Below are 17,681 nucleotides of genomic sequence, written 5' to 3'. Positions count from 1 at the left end.
GATTCGGAGAAAGGGGAGCCCTCCTACGCTGTTGATGGGAATGCAAGCTGGTGCAACCACTCTGGAAAACAGCATGGAGATTCCTCAAAAAGCTGAAAATTGTTACCCTACAACCCAGCAATTGCACTACTAGATATACACTCAAAGGATACAAAAATACCAGTTCAAAGGGGCACATGCACCCCGATGTCTATAGCAGCATTATCAACAGTAGCCAAATCATGCAAAAAACCTGAGTGTCCATTGACTGATGAATAGATAAAGAAGATCCAGCAATGGCACTACTGGGTATTTACCCTAAAGATTCAAATGTAGGGATCTGAAGTGGCAGTGCACCCAAATGTTTATAGCAGCAATGTCCACAATAGCCAAACTATGGAAAGAACCTACATGCCCATCAACAGATGAATGGATAAAGAAGATGTGATATATATATATACAACGGACTCCTATGCAGCCATCAAAAGAACACAAAATCTTGCCAATTGCAACAACATGGATGGAATTAGAGGGCATTACGCTAAGTGAAATAAGTCAGTCAGAGAAAGACAATTATCATATGATCTCTCTGATATGAAGAATTTGAGAGGCAGAGTGGGGGGTCATGGGGGGAAGGGAGGGAAAAAAACAAGAGGGACCAGGGAGCGAGACAAACCATAAGAGACTCTTAATCTCAGGAAACAAACTGAGGTTTGCTGGAGAGCAGGGGAGAGACAGGGTGGCTAGGTTATGGACACTGGGGAAGGCATGTGGTATGGTGAATGCTGTGAAGTGTGTAAGACTGGTGATTAATAGACCTGTACCCCTGAAGCTAATAATACATTATATGTTAATTTAAAAAAAAAAGAAAAAAGTAAAGAACTCAGATATCCTAATTCTTATCTGAAATGGTACAAGATAGTAGAACTTGACTGTATCAAATGAAAAAATAACCCAAAGATAATTCACATTTTTCTTGGAAATCCACTTTAATGCTGAACTAATGCTGAATATGTCTGATATTTTCAGATTTAATTTTATATCAGATTTACACACATGTACACGCAAACACACATTCAAAACCCTATTTATCAGAAGGAATCATGAAGAATAAGGTCTACCTTTCCTCAGCAATTTTGCTTGACTCATGCTTTAAGATCAAAGTAAGCAGCTACATACAACATCCAGGCTGCACAATAATAAATTTAGATTGTGAATGAATCCAGAGACACAAATAACAAAGACAACACAGGTTGGTCAATTTACAAGTCTAGTATTTAAAATATGACATCCTCTGATATTGTCAATTTAAACTGGGTGCAAAATGAGAAAATTCATTTCAGTTCAAAACACAAACTACTTTTATAAATTGGAAATAAGTCAGAAATACTCAGGCTATTCTGAAAGGTTGAAAGGGCCAATGTTGTTGACCTCTCACCCTTCCATGTGGATGGAGGTTCTGTGTGTCTTCCGAGCCCTTGTGGACACCAGATGGATATTTTATAACATCAGAGTCATGTTCTAAGTTTCAGTGTTTTAAGAATTGGGTTTGCCTGGGCTGAAAGTAAACTGAGTATTTTTTTTTACATTCACCAATATTTTTTCAGTAATAACTGATTTAGTAGCACTTCGTGAAGGTTTTCAGATGCTTTGTTGTCAAAAATGTAAAACCTTTATGTAAAACCACAGAACGTATTTTTGAGATGTTTTCAAAAAATCATCCTAACTTTCCCACAATGTTGTTACAGGATCAATTAGAGGAGATGAGCATATTTTGAATGATTTTAATTTGATGTTTTTCTTTTTTTTGAACACTGAATTGTCCCACAAAAAGGAAAAAGAGTCACAGAATCCCAACAAAAACTTCCCACATGGTCTCAGAGAGGTGATAAGGGAGGTGAGTGTTTTGAGTTTTTTAAAAGAATAGCACAAATTTGCCTATTAGGGACATCATAAACTTTGAATCTTTGATCTCACCAATTTTGATCAGGTTCATGATCAAGTAGTGAAAGGATATCAAGAGCTTTCTGAAAGTTACAGCAGGGGCAAATGTGAAATATCAGGTGACCACTGTCCCAGATTATAGGCCACAAGAAGTCATGTGCAAATTATGTAAGGCCCTTCTAGATCTTGATCATTTTCTTTGAAAAGATAGTTCCGGTTAAGATAGTTCTGGTTAGTCTTTAAAGAGTGAAATAAAATGCAATCAATAATGTACCACTAATAGGTACAGTGTAAATATTATAGTATAGTAATAATTTAAGAACCTACTAAAAGTTACCCTGAAAAAAAACCCAATATATTTCAAAAATAATTTTAAACTGATACTTGAAAATACGATTCGATTTTAAGATTATAATAAACTCAGAAAATATATAATATTCAAAAATACTTTTTAGTTTTATTAACAAGTTGTGGGTAACTTTTTCAATTGATAGCTTGAGATTTTATCATTCTTCCTAAGTTACAAACAAGCACTGTAATTGAAATCCAGTCTGCAAATAATTCATCCAGAACCTTCAAGTTTTCTTCATATTTTGTGTTTGAGAATTCAAATGTTACTCTAGTAAATGAGGACAGAAAGATGTTTTATATGCATATTTGATGAAAATACTATAGTTATGTAAAATCACACAAGAACACACCAAATCATTTTTTCCAAGATTTAATTTTAACTAATGAATTTTAGATGATGAATGTAATGTCAATCCAAATCTTTGCTTATCTGCAATGCACAAGCTATTTTTTGTAACTTGTAGGTGAAATAGATTCTTTTCACCACGGCAACATTTTTCTCCCTTGGTTACAGTCTTTCTTTTTCTTTTCTTTTTTCTTTCTTTTCTTTTTTTCCCCCGTCGTGAGTCCTTTTTCTTCAATAGTTTAACAAGTCACTTCTGATTTGGTTAAAGAGCAATCCTAGCACAATAATGTTTCAACTTGCAAGGAAGAACACCCTTATTGAGTTGATAGAACTCCACCAGCTGGATTAGATCCGTAAATCTCGTGTGGCCATCGTCCAGAGTGTGGAACAGGTCCCCATCATCCTCCACCTAGTGGAAGGAAAACAGCAAACTGGTAAGAAGGGTGAAAACCCACAAGGACAGCCATACTCTATTGCATACTGTGTCTTCAGACACTAAAATGAACAGGTGGACAAAACTAAAGATAGTGGGGAAAAAACCCTTATGATGGGTCCACTTTTTTTCTGTAACTTTACTTGTACACAGATGAAATATCATCTGACCCTAGGATGCACCGGGTGGCTCTACTTTCTCTACCTCAAATTCTTCCAACATTCTGTAGTTAGAATAGTGTGACTACTATAAATCAAGAAACGGTGAGAAATCTGCACTATTCAGTATAAAAGTAAACAGAAGATGTTAATGCTCCCACAGACATTAATCTCCGTATCTGAATGTTGTCTAACAGCCTCACTTAGTGTATTAGAAAGAAATAGTCATATAATTTCTATCCGTAAATTGATTCTGAAGCAACCAAACATTATGTTAAGAGGATGACAGCTGCTTCTTCTGCTGCTGCTTTTTTTCCTGGCAGTGAGGCCTGGTGACATTCAACAACTCATACTCACCCAGGGGCATTATGTGCATACACAGTGAAGTTGGGAAGATACTTCATATGGACTTTGGATAATTCCAAAAAGAGGCCATTCAAAAGGAAACGCTAGCAAGGTAGCAATCATATGTAAAGCTTCCCTGAAAATAGATGGGATCTCTATTCCACATCACCAGGTTCCGACACACAGATCATGTGCATACACACATGCACACACACACGGAGAATATCAGCAGGAGAGCAGCAAATATCCCAAAGCCAAGTTGTGCCACTGAGAAACAGAATTATAGATATTTTTGAAATGTGCTCAGAATGGTTTAAATGTTCTCCGGTTCTGCAGCACCTGTGTATCTATCCATCATGATTAAAAACAAAACTAGGAAAACAAAAAAACCTGTTTGAGATAAGAAAGGAGCAAGGGTTTGAAAATAATGGTTTTTAGAGAACCGCTAGTAGAATTCAGAAAGAATCTTTGGTGGCCTTTTAACAATAGGTGGCATGGGGTCTATACAATATTGGTAAATCATATTTCATGGAAAAAGGGAAATTTAATTTTTATAATTCCTGTATATCTTATATGAATTCAGGCTCATAAAATCATTTCTGCCAAACTTAAGTCTAGTCAAAACACAAGCTCCCCAGTTATATTTAATAAAAGATCCAAAGGAAACCAAAGTTTCCAAAAGCTGATGCATTAAGATCATCTCTAATATACGAATGTGAAATCACAAATTACTTACTGGTATAATTTGAAAATGCTTTATTTTTTGTCCATGACTCATTGACAGTACGAAAGTTTTGGGGTTACTCTGACTATCCCGTACCAAGAAAACTCTAAAGAGAGAGAAGGAATTTTAATATGTTTCTATATTTACTCACATATTTCATAAATATATAGCATGTAACAAACCCAGGAAATATATTTATAAATGTAGCCAGAGTTCTCCTTTTCTGTGTATTCAAAGATGAGAGTATCCAACATGGTAAGCAATATGGTATAACATAATTTTATTCTATAAAACTGTCAACAGTGCTAATTTCATTTTATTAGGATAAATATACAGCCCATTTGTCAGATTGTTCACTCATAATAAGCAACATAATGCTATGCTGACATCAATAATTAGTGCTATGTTCTTCTTCCATTGGAGAATTGGGTATTTACATGTAACAAGTTTGTGCAGAGAATGGGGCATTAGCGTATTATTACTTGAACTACTGCATTATGTTAGTCCCTGAAAAGAGAAAATTGCTTAGAATGAAATCATTTTAAACCCCTCTTCAACACTGATCCCCCTTTTTCTTTTGACTCTGGTTCCTATGTTACATATACAACAGAAAGTGAGAAATGAATATATTCTAAAAATATCAACCCTGAAATCATCTATTCAATGTTTGAGTACAATGTCTTAAGGAAAAGAAACACCCAAGCAACATATATTTTAATCTAGAAGAATGCAGCAGAAAAGCCTCTATAACGTCAGGCTAGCAAAATATAACACATGACCTAATGACCTAAGAGGAAAAACGCTGCCAGGCGTGGATTCTTATTTACTGGCAATACGGGGCAAAAACCAGCTTTGTGTTAATTGTTGGCAAACAGATTGTGCAAACAATCCCCGCTGGTGACTCCAATGTTAATCTCACTGTGCCTGGGCACGGAATTTGAGCGATCACAGATGTCGGATGAGATTATGCATTTCATTTGTCCCGTGTGAGATTCCTACATTACATCACTGGGAGATAGGACAAAAGGGAGGTTCACTCATAAAGCACGCTGTGATTCCTTCCCATCCCCGAGTGGATCACCACTACCATCTAGTGGACTGCCTGGCATCATCACATCTTTCCAAAGGATTCTGCCCCCCTTCCTCCATTTTTTATTAAAAATTTAAAAAATAATAAAAAATAAAGATATTACCATTCTTTATGTAGTTATTTCATTCAACTTATAAAAACTAGGCTTGAAAGTAGGGAAATTCTAATCCTCCAAAACATTTTAACAATTCCTTATGATTTATTTCTCTTCTTGGTCTCATCAGATTGTAATTCTGCTGATTGTTCAAATTTATATCTAAAAAGACTGCTCCACATAGAGAAGTATATTAAAATCTTCTCTTATATACAGTCTAGTGAAATGCTGACTTGCTGTTAATAATCTTCCATGTGAAGATGCATTTTTATCCAAATGTCAGTATTAAATCACCTTGAAATCTTGTCATCATCTTAAGCCAACCCTTGAAGATAAAAGACCCCATCACCACTTGTTTAAATTGACGCTGGTTTCTCATCCAAACCTCAATACAGCCTCCTTGATTTGCACTGCATTTGAAAAGGGAATTTAGCCAGCATTACAGGAAGTAGTTGAAACACCAAGTCATTTGAGAAAAAGAAAACTCTTCAGATGGTAAATATTTCATAATACAATTTACATTTCTCTTCTATCTCCCATGGTACCCCACTAGAAGATGACATGAGAAACACTCAAGAAGTACTCTTTTCAAAGCTTTATACTACTTAAAGCTGTGAAAATTTAGAGAAAATGGGAATATAAACAGAGAGGAAAAAAATAAAACAAGCAGTCAAAATATATAAAACAGAGTTTTTTAACTAAATACAGTCTGCACCAAACTTAAACCTATATAGAACATGTAAGATTATGTCATGACACAAACCATACTTTGGAATCATATTATATGTTGTTGACACCTCAAAACAAGTTCAGTTTTTTTTTTTTTAAAGATTTTATTTATTTATTTGACAGAGATCACAAGTAGGCAGAGAGGCAGGCAGAGAAAGAGGGGGAAGCAGGCTCCCTGCTGAGCAGAGAGCTGGATGCGGGGCTCGATCCCAGAACCTTGAGATCATGACCTAAGCCGAAGGCGAGGCTTAACCCAGTGAGCCACCCAGGTGCCCCAACAAGTTCACTTTTAACTGAGATACTAATATTGGCACAGTAGTAGGAGTAGTTACTAGTTAACAGCGGAGGATCCTATTCCGTCATCTGTTCATTTACGCACAAGTACTAAGCACACGCAATACAACAGGTATTATCTAGATACTACTAGGATATGATGGTAACCTCCAGAACAAAGTCACTTCTGTTTTATGATAACTTGAAGTCAAAACTATGTGTATTAACTAAGTAATTACCGATTCTAAGAGAAATCAAAATCACGACCATTCAAAACCCAACTTACCCATCCACAAGTCCCTGCTGAATAATTAACCGCTGAGCTTCATCCCTAGAAATTTTGTGGTGAAACCATGGCTGGGACCGGTGAATGGCTGAAGAAATAAAATGGAAGAATACAGAGCTTTGAAATCCTCCTAGTTTAATTACACATTCTTCCCACCAGAGCTACCCAGTCACCTCCCCCATGTGCCCATCCATCCAAACAGTCCCCGCGAACAGGCACAGACATACCCATGTTTGTGGCAGAGCTCTGGGAAGAGGCAGTTGGGCTGCCGTGGGTGGCCAGGCGTAAACAACCTTTTTTCTGCACAATGAAAGGGGAAACAAATTTCAACTTTTAGGGTCAGACAAACTCAAACCATAAATATTTTCAAGAATGTGAAGCTATTTGTACCCTCCAAGCAAGTCCTTCTTCAACAGCGACTGAAAGGGCTTCTGTGGGATTTTCTATAACTCTGCTTTTCTGTCCTGAGAAGTCCATTGCTACGAGAGAATTTTCTGATATACTTCTCTGGAATAAAACAAAACAAAACAAAACAAAACGCACGTTTTTTACCACAAAAATAACTTTGAATGTTATCTCTCAGTGTTTCGCTGACAATATATTTCCCCTCTAGGATGTGATTGTAAAGGTGGCTGGCAGGAAATTTAAAAAGTCAAAAGTGAATATTTAAGATAAAAATAGTGCTATGAAATATTTTGGTTAAATAAGTTACATAGTTTTTGTTAAGGTCACTGAATTAAGTGGTTGAGAAAAGAGATTAAAGGCTTTCAGAGTTAGCTTGTCTTTCTCTTAAAAGAACCCTATCTCTTCATACTGTCTGGTAAAATAGGAAAATACCAATTTAGAAAGGAGCAACTCTTTCTGTGGCTAAAAGATGCACCACTTCTGAACTAATCTCTATTATGATTTGAGATTCATCCTTTATCATTTAAATGTCAACCCTCTCTACCGACATAGCAGCTATTTTATAAATTTAGAATAGACAAAAGCTGTAACTTAGATTGACTTACAGCACTTCCTGAGAAAGAAATAGTACTCCTATTTTACAACGGAACAAACTATACTACGTATTTTAAAACTGTATCACACCAATGTTCATCTTACTTAGAAAATAAAATTTAGTGATGTCTAGGTGGCTCAGTCTGTTGAGAAATGACTCTTAATTTCAGCTCAGGTCATGATCTCAGGGTCTTGGGATCGAGGCCCATGATGAGCTCCACACTCAGTGGGGAGTCTGCCTGAGGATTCTCTCCCCCTCCCCCAGCTCATGCACACGTGCCCATGCGTGCATCCTCTCTCTCCCTTTCTCTCAAATACATACATCTTCAAAGGAAGATAAGACAATTTAGTGAAATAATGACTCCGCTAATTCCATGGCATTAAAATTTTTATGATTTACTATGTGAATATTTTTTTCATCTGGTGAGGATGCCCATGGAAAACTGAGAGCTGCGAAGATAAATTTGACTGACAAAAAAAAGAACCGATACAGAAGGAAGACATCTCCAAACAAACATAATTTAAACAAATAATAGTCTTCCTTTGGCGTTACTTTTCATATTCTCTGAAGGTGAAAATATCGAAACCTGGACTTCATTTTTACTTTTTGTTTAGGGCTCTACTTTGCAACCATCTTTTTACAAAGAGTGCCACTCCCATCATGCATCCTAAAAAAAAAAGATACTTATCACATTTCCAGTCAAGAGCCTCAGTTTGTAAGAAGAAACATTCTCCCAAAGGGGGAAAAAAATATTCAAAAACAGCATGGACAATGTTTAACACTTACTCCCTACTCGTTACTAGAGGAGTGAAACAATGAATGGGAGTTCTATTGGTAAAGGGAGAGCAGTGTGCCTACGGAGACTCACTGCTCAAGACTATTTTATATCTCTCCACATGGATTCAGCCCTTCCTAGCTTGGTCTAAGAGACTATAGTTAAATGTATGCTTGAAAGAACACCCTGTCCATGCAAAAAAACAGGAAAAAAAAAAAAAAAGAGGGGCTCACTTATCACTGCGTCATACATCCTACACCATTAGCATTTGCCAGCTCCTCTTTAAACCCTGCTGTAGTGGCCCACAATCTTATTACGGTTCATCTATATTTCTAGAGATCTGTCATGCAATCTTCCATTTGTTACAGGAGCCTTTGTAACTGACAGCTGCTCTTTGCAGACAGACGCTGTCTCTGCAATCTCTATCTGCTGTCACACCTTAGCTCGCCCTTCTTTCCCACACCCCACCCATGATCTTCTGTGTGGGGCTGTAGACCAGTCAGATACCCTTCTGTTTTGCCGACATTAATGAAAAGCCTTCACTTGCTCAAACCACAGAGTAACTAATTTCAATCATAATGATAGCTTTATCCTTAGAATATCTCTACTTCACATGCCAAGATGGGAGCCATAATCACAAGGTCCTGATAACATATAAACACTGTTAGGAAAGAAAAACAAACATAACCAGTTGTTTTTGCTTTTGTTTGCCTACAATACAACAGGATAGAATATAAAACAAGGTCCCATGTTCCATAATTACTTGACATTAGAGGGAGTCTACAACACAAATAAATATTTTCATTTGCTACATTAACGACACTAGGGAACACACAGGAATATAGCAAATGTTTCCTACTGAATAGCAGGTGGCGGATGAAAAATTAATAGTTTACCTTTGGTGGACAAAGAAATAGACGTGAAGCAGAATCTGACTTGAACTCAAAAGGTCATTTTCAGCTCAATTTCTTTCACATAAGAAAGCAATGTTGATAACATTCCAAATCAGTGTATTTCTCAAACATCGGTCCCTTTTTCTAGCTCTTTCTTCTGGTGGAATAAACAGGGCAAACCCTGGAAAAGGGTCCATGATTTTAAGGACATCTCTCTTTTTTCGAGAAAGAAAAGACCTGGGTAAACCCTGGATTATCCCAGCCACAGCCTGAGCTCAGATCCAGCCACTCCTAGTGTGCTTTGGACATGAAATGTTTTTCAGGCAGTCTAGGTCGGTGGCACACTCTGCCACCCCGCTTGAAAGACGGAGATACACCTTCAGCACAGTCCTCAGCAAGAGGGCACAGAAGTTCCTGACATCGTTCTCTCTGTTTCAGACAGAGCCAGAGGACATCAGAGATGTTATCAATTCCCAAACTTAAACACCTGTCCCCCTTATTATACACTGAAGGCTACCAGTGACTAAACCAGGGTTGCACAGGCAGCTTACGGTAAAAGCAGTGGCAGATACAGACTCTTTCCAGTGTCTTTTATGGACCACAGAGGGGGAGGTACAGGGAGTGCAGTTTTCAACATCTAGCTCAGGGTCAAGAATGAGGAATATAAGGCCTTGAGTCGACCAGTTTTTCCCATCCCAGCTGTCCAGTCAGCACCCCACTAACAGATGCTCCTTTGTGCTGAAAAGGGCCAAATATTTGGCTTCCTGAAATATCTGCTGATGATTCTCATTTCAAAGGCAGATGAGGTGGCCATGATGTGCTGTAGATAGCTAGGATGTTGTATTATAATATAAGACTTTTTTTTTTCTTATTTTCCTTCTCAAAATGTATCCCTGGAGAAGTTAAGAATATTGTTCCTTTAAAAATATATAACTGTATCCTCAGTTTTCTATGAGTCTCACTGAAGACAGTGTCTGGAAGAAAACCAGCAGTGGCAGGTTAGGAGCACTGGCACCCATTATACAGGTCACTGATTCTTCTGTGGTAAGCTAGAAAGGTGGGATTCTAGATAGACATCAAAGTACATATAAATACCTCCCAAAACATCTCAGTTTCCTTCACGTAAGTTAAGAAGAGTGGAGATAGAATTCTCAAGTACTATTCTGTTTCATCTTGACAACGGCCATACAGGACAGCCAGGTCCTCCTCCACAGGCCCCTACAGAATCCCTATCGCCTACTAGATTCACTCAAGACGTGTCCTTTCCTATATCTGATGTTGAACAGGCAAAGTCACACTATCCAAACTGCCATGTATACAGTGATCAACAGTAGGACCACTTTCTGGGGAAGTGGCAAGAATAATACCATGCTTATGAGCTAATGACAGTGATGAGACTAGACAGTACTTTGTTGATGACAATTTTCTCCTGTGATTAAGAGGACACTAGGCAACAGCCTCTAAATGTACCGCTGTTATTAACATGTTCATCCTAATACCTTTAGACTCTAAAGGAAATTTAGAAGGATTTAGAAAAGGATTAAGATAAAATCCATTATTCTTTATATACATGTGGATTGAAAGATAAAGGTACTGACAAATTATACAAATACTCAACTAAGGCCACTGCTTTTATAAAAATTCATTCCAGTCTTTAGTTTCTTATTTTAGGGCTTAAAAGTAATATGATACAAAGATGAGAAGTTACTCCTCCATAACTTAAAGCAACATAACTACAGAACTGGAGTTCTTTTTTCCCTATTAGTCTATCAGACTTTGTAATCAACATTATTTCATGCCTCATTCCTAGAACTGAGCATTTCATCTGCCACATTACATGCGGGGAAATGCGCCTTCCTTGGTCACAGCCATGAGGGGCATATTTTTAACCTAAGTGGAAATGCAGCATGTTAGCTGATTTCTAACACAGGCGCATATACCCACATTCCTAATATACTCAATATTAAGAAGCAAGGACAAAAATGGCCAAAAATAAGCTTAAAGTTCAGAAACAAATCTCTTGTGTTAATGCACAATAAATTAAAATTAGATTCTAAAGAAGGGAAAAGATGTTGTGTGTGTGTCTGCAAATAAATATTCAAGTTGCAGGTAGTATAAATCTGAGAAGTGGTGTTAGACTTAATGTAATGCACAAGCTCTATTCTGGCTTGCAGTTTTTGGGTTTCCTGAAGAGCAGTCTGCTTTTCAAGGACTTAGACCTTAAAACATTTTATTGTTAGAAGCCCAAAATGCAAGAGCTTACCTGTGTTTAATGCAGCTCTTAAAATTCCAAGCCACTGGCATCTTTATATTAGGCTATTACAATCCCAAAATCAATATTAAACAAATAAACCACAACAAAAATCAGTGGTTAAGGAAACATCCACAATCCCAAAAAAAATACTCTAGAAATTGTATTAAAATGAAATCCTCAAATGTTGTAATAGAATGATTCACATAACTCTTTCAAATATTTACAAATTTTCTTTTGCATAGAACATTATCTATTCTAATGTAATATCACATAGGCTGCAATCATGTGAAATCCTAGAATAAATAATTCAGTAACGTTATGTTAGGATGGTGTCTCAAGAGTTACTTTGAAGGAAAGAACATAGATGTACCGTAATGAACGTTTATAATGCAATATTATTGCAAATTGATATAATGTAAATATAAAATACATAGGTTAATAAATAAGGTCCTTACCATGGGTGAGACACTCTGAGAACCGCAGCCACTTCTACCTTGATATGGATGCATGTAATTCTGGTATAGTTGCATGCCATACTGTGGAACAAATAAATAAAAACACATTCCCACCACTTTTACTACACAGGTAAATTGGGGAAAAAAATCAATACTTTAATTAGTTATATATCATAACATTAAAAATAAAAATGATAAGCCTTTCTTAAATCAAATTAGTAAGGCAATCATAATTTTGAAAGGTAAACTTTTACTGCCCTACAACGATACATTTAAAAAGACAGTGTTTTTTTTGGACACCTGGGTGGCTCAATCAATTAAGTGGCTGCCTTTGGCTCAGGTCATGATTCCAGGGTCCTGAGAATGAGCCCCGTGTCGGGCTCCCTGCTCAGAGGGGAATCTGCTTCCCCCTCTGGCTACCACTTTCCCTGCCTGTGTTCTTTCTCTCTCTCTCTCTCTGATAAATAAACAAATTTTAAAATCTTAAATAAATAAATAATTAAAGGAAAGGAAGGAGGGAGAGAGAAAGAAAAAAAGAAAGAAGTGTTTTTTACTTGAACCCACACTTAAGGTCTAGCTCACCAGTATAAAGATCTGTAACTGACATTCCTACTCATTATTCTTAGCACCAAAACCACTTGGAATGGTATATCACCTAATAAAAAGAGAGCTTACTTGGGAAGGATGTCAGACTTTTTGGAACAAAGATTCTGAAAACCTTACAGGCATCTTAAGTGAAACAGGGTAAAATTCACTGTAACTCCTCAATGACTGATTGACGAATTATAGTGTCTCTTCAGCAAATCCATCAACCTGGTCCTATGGTAAAGATTCTTGACACTGCAGCATGTTCTACTAACAATACTCTTACTGCATTGTTTAATTTTTAGCTTTAAATTCAGGGAATCAAAATGGTACGGACCTCACACAAAGGGTCACAAAATACAATGTAAACTGCAGTAGGGAAAAAATGCAGCATCTTTATTTTCAGGAAGTAGCATCGCAAGACTCAGCTGCCAGGCTATGATTAGAAAGTGGGTCTGGACTGTGAGTGGATTACTGGAGTTGAGAAAACTAAGAATGCTAACTGCCATGACCAAACTTATTTTGGAGGGCTCACCGTATGGAGCTATAAGGTACTCCCCTTAGATTTGATCCACTTTATTGAAAGAAAGAAAGAAAGAAAAAGAAAGAAAGAAAGAAAGAAAGAAAGAAAGGAAAGAAAAAAAAAAAAAAAAAAAAAACAAAAACAAAAACAAAACCATAATGGGACAGAGAGGCCTTTACATTTCTTTTCTTTCTTTTTTCTGGCTATCCTCAACAATTCTATTTCACAGAGCCACAATGAACCCAGAAGTAGGTCCTATATAAAAGAGACTGGGGAGACATCACGGAATCCAATCTCACTGGTAGGATGAATTCCATTTAAACATTCCAACAGAGCTGTTTCTTTACTGAAGACTATTTCCCTAAAAGCAATTCCAGCAAACTGGATCTATCTGGTAATTAGGTAGAAAAATCAGAGGGCGGCATGGAGAGTCTCTTCTTCCAAGATTTGGCTTTTAACACGAATACAAACCCACATTCATTTAAAATTCTTTATGTTGACTTCTTTATCCAATTATTTCCTGTTATAAAAATTGCATTTTTTAATTTACAGTTTGATTGATATTAATGGGACCTAATGAAATTTACTTTAAAACAACTCTAAACCTACCACAACTATAAAAAGAAGACAGAGGAGTTTAATTCCCAGTCAAGTTCATTTTGGAGAATACACACTAACCTCTAACCAATACTTTCACAAGGTGCACGCATGCCGTTTGGTCACCTTTTATTTATCTGCAGTGGAAAGCCAGCTACCTGCTATCAAGACTGTTCCTTCAAAGGTCTATTGCGCCTGGTACCTGCAGTGTTGGGTAGCTGCTTCTGTGCTGTTGGTGGTTGTTAGTAAGTACTTAACTCTGGAGGACAGGTAGGACATGAGTCACCTTAACATGTCCCTGTCCTACAAAGGGGCAGGTAAGGGACCAAACTATATAAGAAGCTAGCAGAGTTCTAGTTGAAGGGATGGGGAGAAGACAACAGGGAACCAAGGCACTGTACATAAACAATTCTCAGATTTTCTATGTATCTCAATATAACTGGAATGCCTCCAAAGAGAACCAGAGACTCTTCCTCTGCTACTACATGAACGGTTCACATGTGTGTATGAAAAAAAAAAAAAAAAAGGAAATAAAAATTAAACAAGACGCCAAATTCTCAAGGCAGGATCTAGTAAGAAGCGTGTGAAGAAAATCCCATGCTCTTTCAGTCTAATCAACATAACAGCCTCTGCTGTCCCTGCACCTCCCACTAAGCTCAGTGATAAGCTGGAAATACAACAGACATCCAGAGTTGAAAATCAAAAGATACATCTAACACCACCTGAGTCCAGGTGCACTAGCCAGGGGGATGAAGCCAGTGCCCAGCTGATGACAAGCTGCAGGGGAACCACCTGCCTCCCCTATTAGAGTCCTTCAAATACGTCATGCTGGCAAGCCCTGGCTTCCCATATCTAGATATTTTAAAGGGTAAAGCAGGTCATATCACTTTCCCATTTGAAACTGTTCGGTGGTTTATCATTGCCTTCAGGGTAAATGTTCTCCCTCTATGCCTCATCTGGAAAAGCTTTACCACAATTAATAAAGGGGGAGAAAAACAACACAGGGAACATGGACAGGGTAGGCAGAATAATGGACCCCAGAGATGTCCACATCCTAATTCCTGAAGCCTGGGAATATGTATAGATCCAATATAATCACAAGGGCCCTTAATAAGCAGAAGGGGGAGACAGAGAAGAGAACCAAGTCACAGCATGAAAAGGTCTCAGCTCCTCAGTGCTGGTTTTGAGGGTAGAGAAAGAGACCATGAGCCAAGGAATCTGGGCAGCCTCTAAAGTCTGGAAAGGGCATGAGAAAATGGATTCTTTCCCCAGAGTCTCTAGAAGAGAACTGGGTCCTTGGACACCTTGCATTTACGGCAATAAGACTCATTTCAGACTTCCTGAAAGACAACAGTGTAGGATAATAAATTTGCATTGTCTTAGGTCACTAAAGTGGTATAATTTGTTACAGAAGCCATAGAAATGAAACAGAGCATCTTTGAAGTGGACATTTGTGCCTTGGAAAAGGCTTCAAAAAGATCAAATGGGGAAAAAAAAAAAAAAGTGAGAAGGGGACCATCTTCCAGGAAGCATTCTGGATATGGAAGGATCAAAAGAAAAAAAAAAAAAAAAGAAAGAAAGAAAGCTTTTACTATATTTCATCAATTCTTGGACACGTGCTTCTTTTCAAATTTTAACATTCATAAATTTGCCTTAACTATAGCATTATATTCACTGTTGACCAAGTGACTTGTCACTGCCTGAAATGTTTAGTGAGATCAAAAAATCATTCCCATCAAACTTTGCAGAAGGGAGGCCACTGGCTAGAAAGACAACTCCAGAGACCATGGCAAAGCACCTGTCTGAGAAGTTCTGCCTCCTTGAAGCTCTTGACAGCACAGAGTAAAATAGTCTGTATGAAATATGGGTTATCGATGGCTCTGAGATAAAAATGATTTCGGAAAGCTAGTCTTAGAATATGAAGTTTTAGAGATGCCTCACATAATTTATTTCATGTGTGTGTGTGTGTGTGTGTGTGTGTGTGTGTATGTATGTACACAAAGCTGATAAATGATGAAAATCTACATCTACAGGCTTAAATAAATCTAAAATAACTAGATAAAAATAAAAATCATAGGGGATACGAAAGCATCATATCATAGTTTTATTGACATAATTCTTTTCTTTCTACTTATACAAAAAGTAATGGTGTATCCTTGGCACTAAAGGAAGTGTGCTCACCACCTATTTCAGAGTTGGGAGGAAGCCTTGACTAACCAGGTTGGAAAGCATCTCCTTTACCAGCCTCTCCTGATTTCCAGAGTTCTGATGGAAGGAAAGAGAGAACCAGAGACCTCAAGGTATTGTCTCTACTATAATTGTGATAGGTTAAAGTATTCCAAGGAGTGACAGCCTCTTCATCTGTAAAAAGAGAGGACTGGATGAGGTCACTGGTTCTTAATCTGGAGTTCACTCACTAAATCAGGATCCCCAGTGATGGGGCCGGACACACAGAACTTCAGAACATGCCTCAAGTGACTCCAGTGCACATCCCGAGTCAACTAACTATTACTTCCCTGATCAGTTGGTTCCCAACACTCTCTAAAGTTCTTTTTTTCTTTTTATATTTTTACATTTTATGACAATGAGGGCAACATAGAAACAATTACTTACCATGAGGGTTTCAAAGAATCAAGACTTCTAAGCTTTGTTGAAACCGAAATCATGACAGTCATTTAACAGTAGACTATTTGAAAAACAAACCTCTTGTAAAAAGGTAACTATAGTGACTATCTGCCATGACAGCAAAAGGAAGCAAATTTCAGAGTTAATCCAAAAGCTTCCTTTAAGCCATTTAAAAAACTTTCTGCCAATACCACTTCACATGCACTAGGAAAATTATTTTTTAAAAAAAGGAAAATAACAAGCATTAGTGAGGATATGGAGAAATTGGAATTCTCACACATTAAACAGTTTAGCTATGTGGAAAAATTCTGGCAATTCTTCAAAAGGTTAAACACAATTACCATATGACCAGGAATTCTATTCCTAGGTATCTACCCTCCAAATTGAAAACAGGTATCCAAATAAATACATAAACACATATGTTCATAGAAATGCTATTCAGAAGAGTCAAAAGATGTCAACAACCCAAATGTCCATTAATGGATAAATGAATAAACAAACACACACACACACAAATATTATTCAGCCATAAAAAAGGAACCAAGTACTAATATACACTATAAGGTAGATGGACCACAAAACAGTATGCTAAATAAAAGAAGTAAGACACAGAAAATCAGATATTGTATGATTCCATTTCTATGAAATGTCAAAATAGGGAAATCCTAGAGAGACAGACACAGATATGGTTGATTGCCAGGAGCTGGGAGTTTCCATTCGAGGTGATAAAAATGTTTTGGAGCTAAAAGCTAGAGAGATGGGGGCGGTGCACAACATTCTGAATGAACTAAATGGCACTGTATTGTTCACATAGTTAAAATGAACACAGTTAATATGTTCATCAGATTAGCCCAGTTGATTAAAATAGTTAATTCAGTTAATTTTATGATATGTGAATTTCACCTCAATTAAATAAATTAAAAGAAAAAAATAAAACTATCTTCCCAACATGGTATGAGGACTAATAATTCTGATTCTGATTATTCTGCCCTTCTTCAAAAGGAAATGGTTGATTAATTTTTAAAATTATGAAGTTGTGTTAAATTTATTAGAATAGAAGCTTTGAAATTAAATATGTGCTTTCTGTACATTCTGGAAGAAATCATTCTATGTCTTTCTTCCCCAAATAACTTTTAAAACTCTTATTCCTCTCAAAATGCTTCCCAGTAAACTATGCTTATTTAAGTTGTAACTTCTACTTAACACAAAGGTGATATTTTAA

At 37.0% G+C, this 17,681-nt stretch overlaps 1 protein-coding gene across 5 annotated transcripts in view; it reads right to left on the bottom strand.

The window, feature by feature from the left end:
- Positions 1 to 959: 959 nt before the first annotated feature.
- Positions 960 to 17,681, bottom strand: part of GRB14 (growth factor receptor bound protein 14) — a 115,884-nt gene continuing 99,162 nt past the window's right edge. For 3 of the 5 annotated variants that reach the window (XM_004743972.3, XM_013052014.2, XM_013052017.2), the window contains 6 exons: positions 12,130 to 12,210; positions 7,143 to 7,259; positions 6,980 to 7,052; positions 6,753 to 6,840; positions 4,293 to 4,386; positions 960 to 3,029 (listed from right to left, as the gene is read on the bottom strand). In XM_004743972.3, the coding sequence (XP_004744029.1) occupies positions 2,883 to 3,029; positions 4,293 to 4,386; positions 6,753 to 6,840; positions 6,980 to 7,052; positions 7,143 to 7,259; positions 12,130 to 12,210 (600 nt within the window). In that variant the 3' untranslated portion in view covers positions 960 to 2,882. Of the gene's footprint in view, positions 3,030 to 4,292; positions 4,387 to 5,758; positions 5,875 to 6,752; positions 6,841 to 6,979; positions 7,053 to 7,142; positions 7,260 to 12,129; positions 12,211 to 17,681 lie in introns of all 5 variants that reach the window. The other 2 variants (XM_045066837.1, XM_013052016.2) reach the window with 2 other exon arrangements.

The sequence above is a fragment of the Mustela putorius genome, unplaced genomic scaffold, assembly GCF_011764305.1.
Source record: "Mustela putorius furo isolate JIRA1106 unplaced genomic scaffold, ASM1176430v1.1 tig00003869_pilon_pilon_pilon, whole genome shotgun sequence".
Classification (NCBI taxonomy): domain Eukaryota; kingdom Metazoa; phylum Chordata; class Mammalia; order Carnivora; family Mustelidae; genus Mustela; species Mustela putorius.
This window is presented reverse-complemented; position numbering and strand designations above follow the sequence as displayed.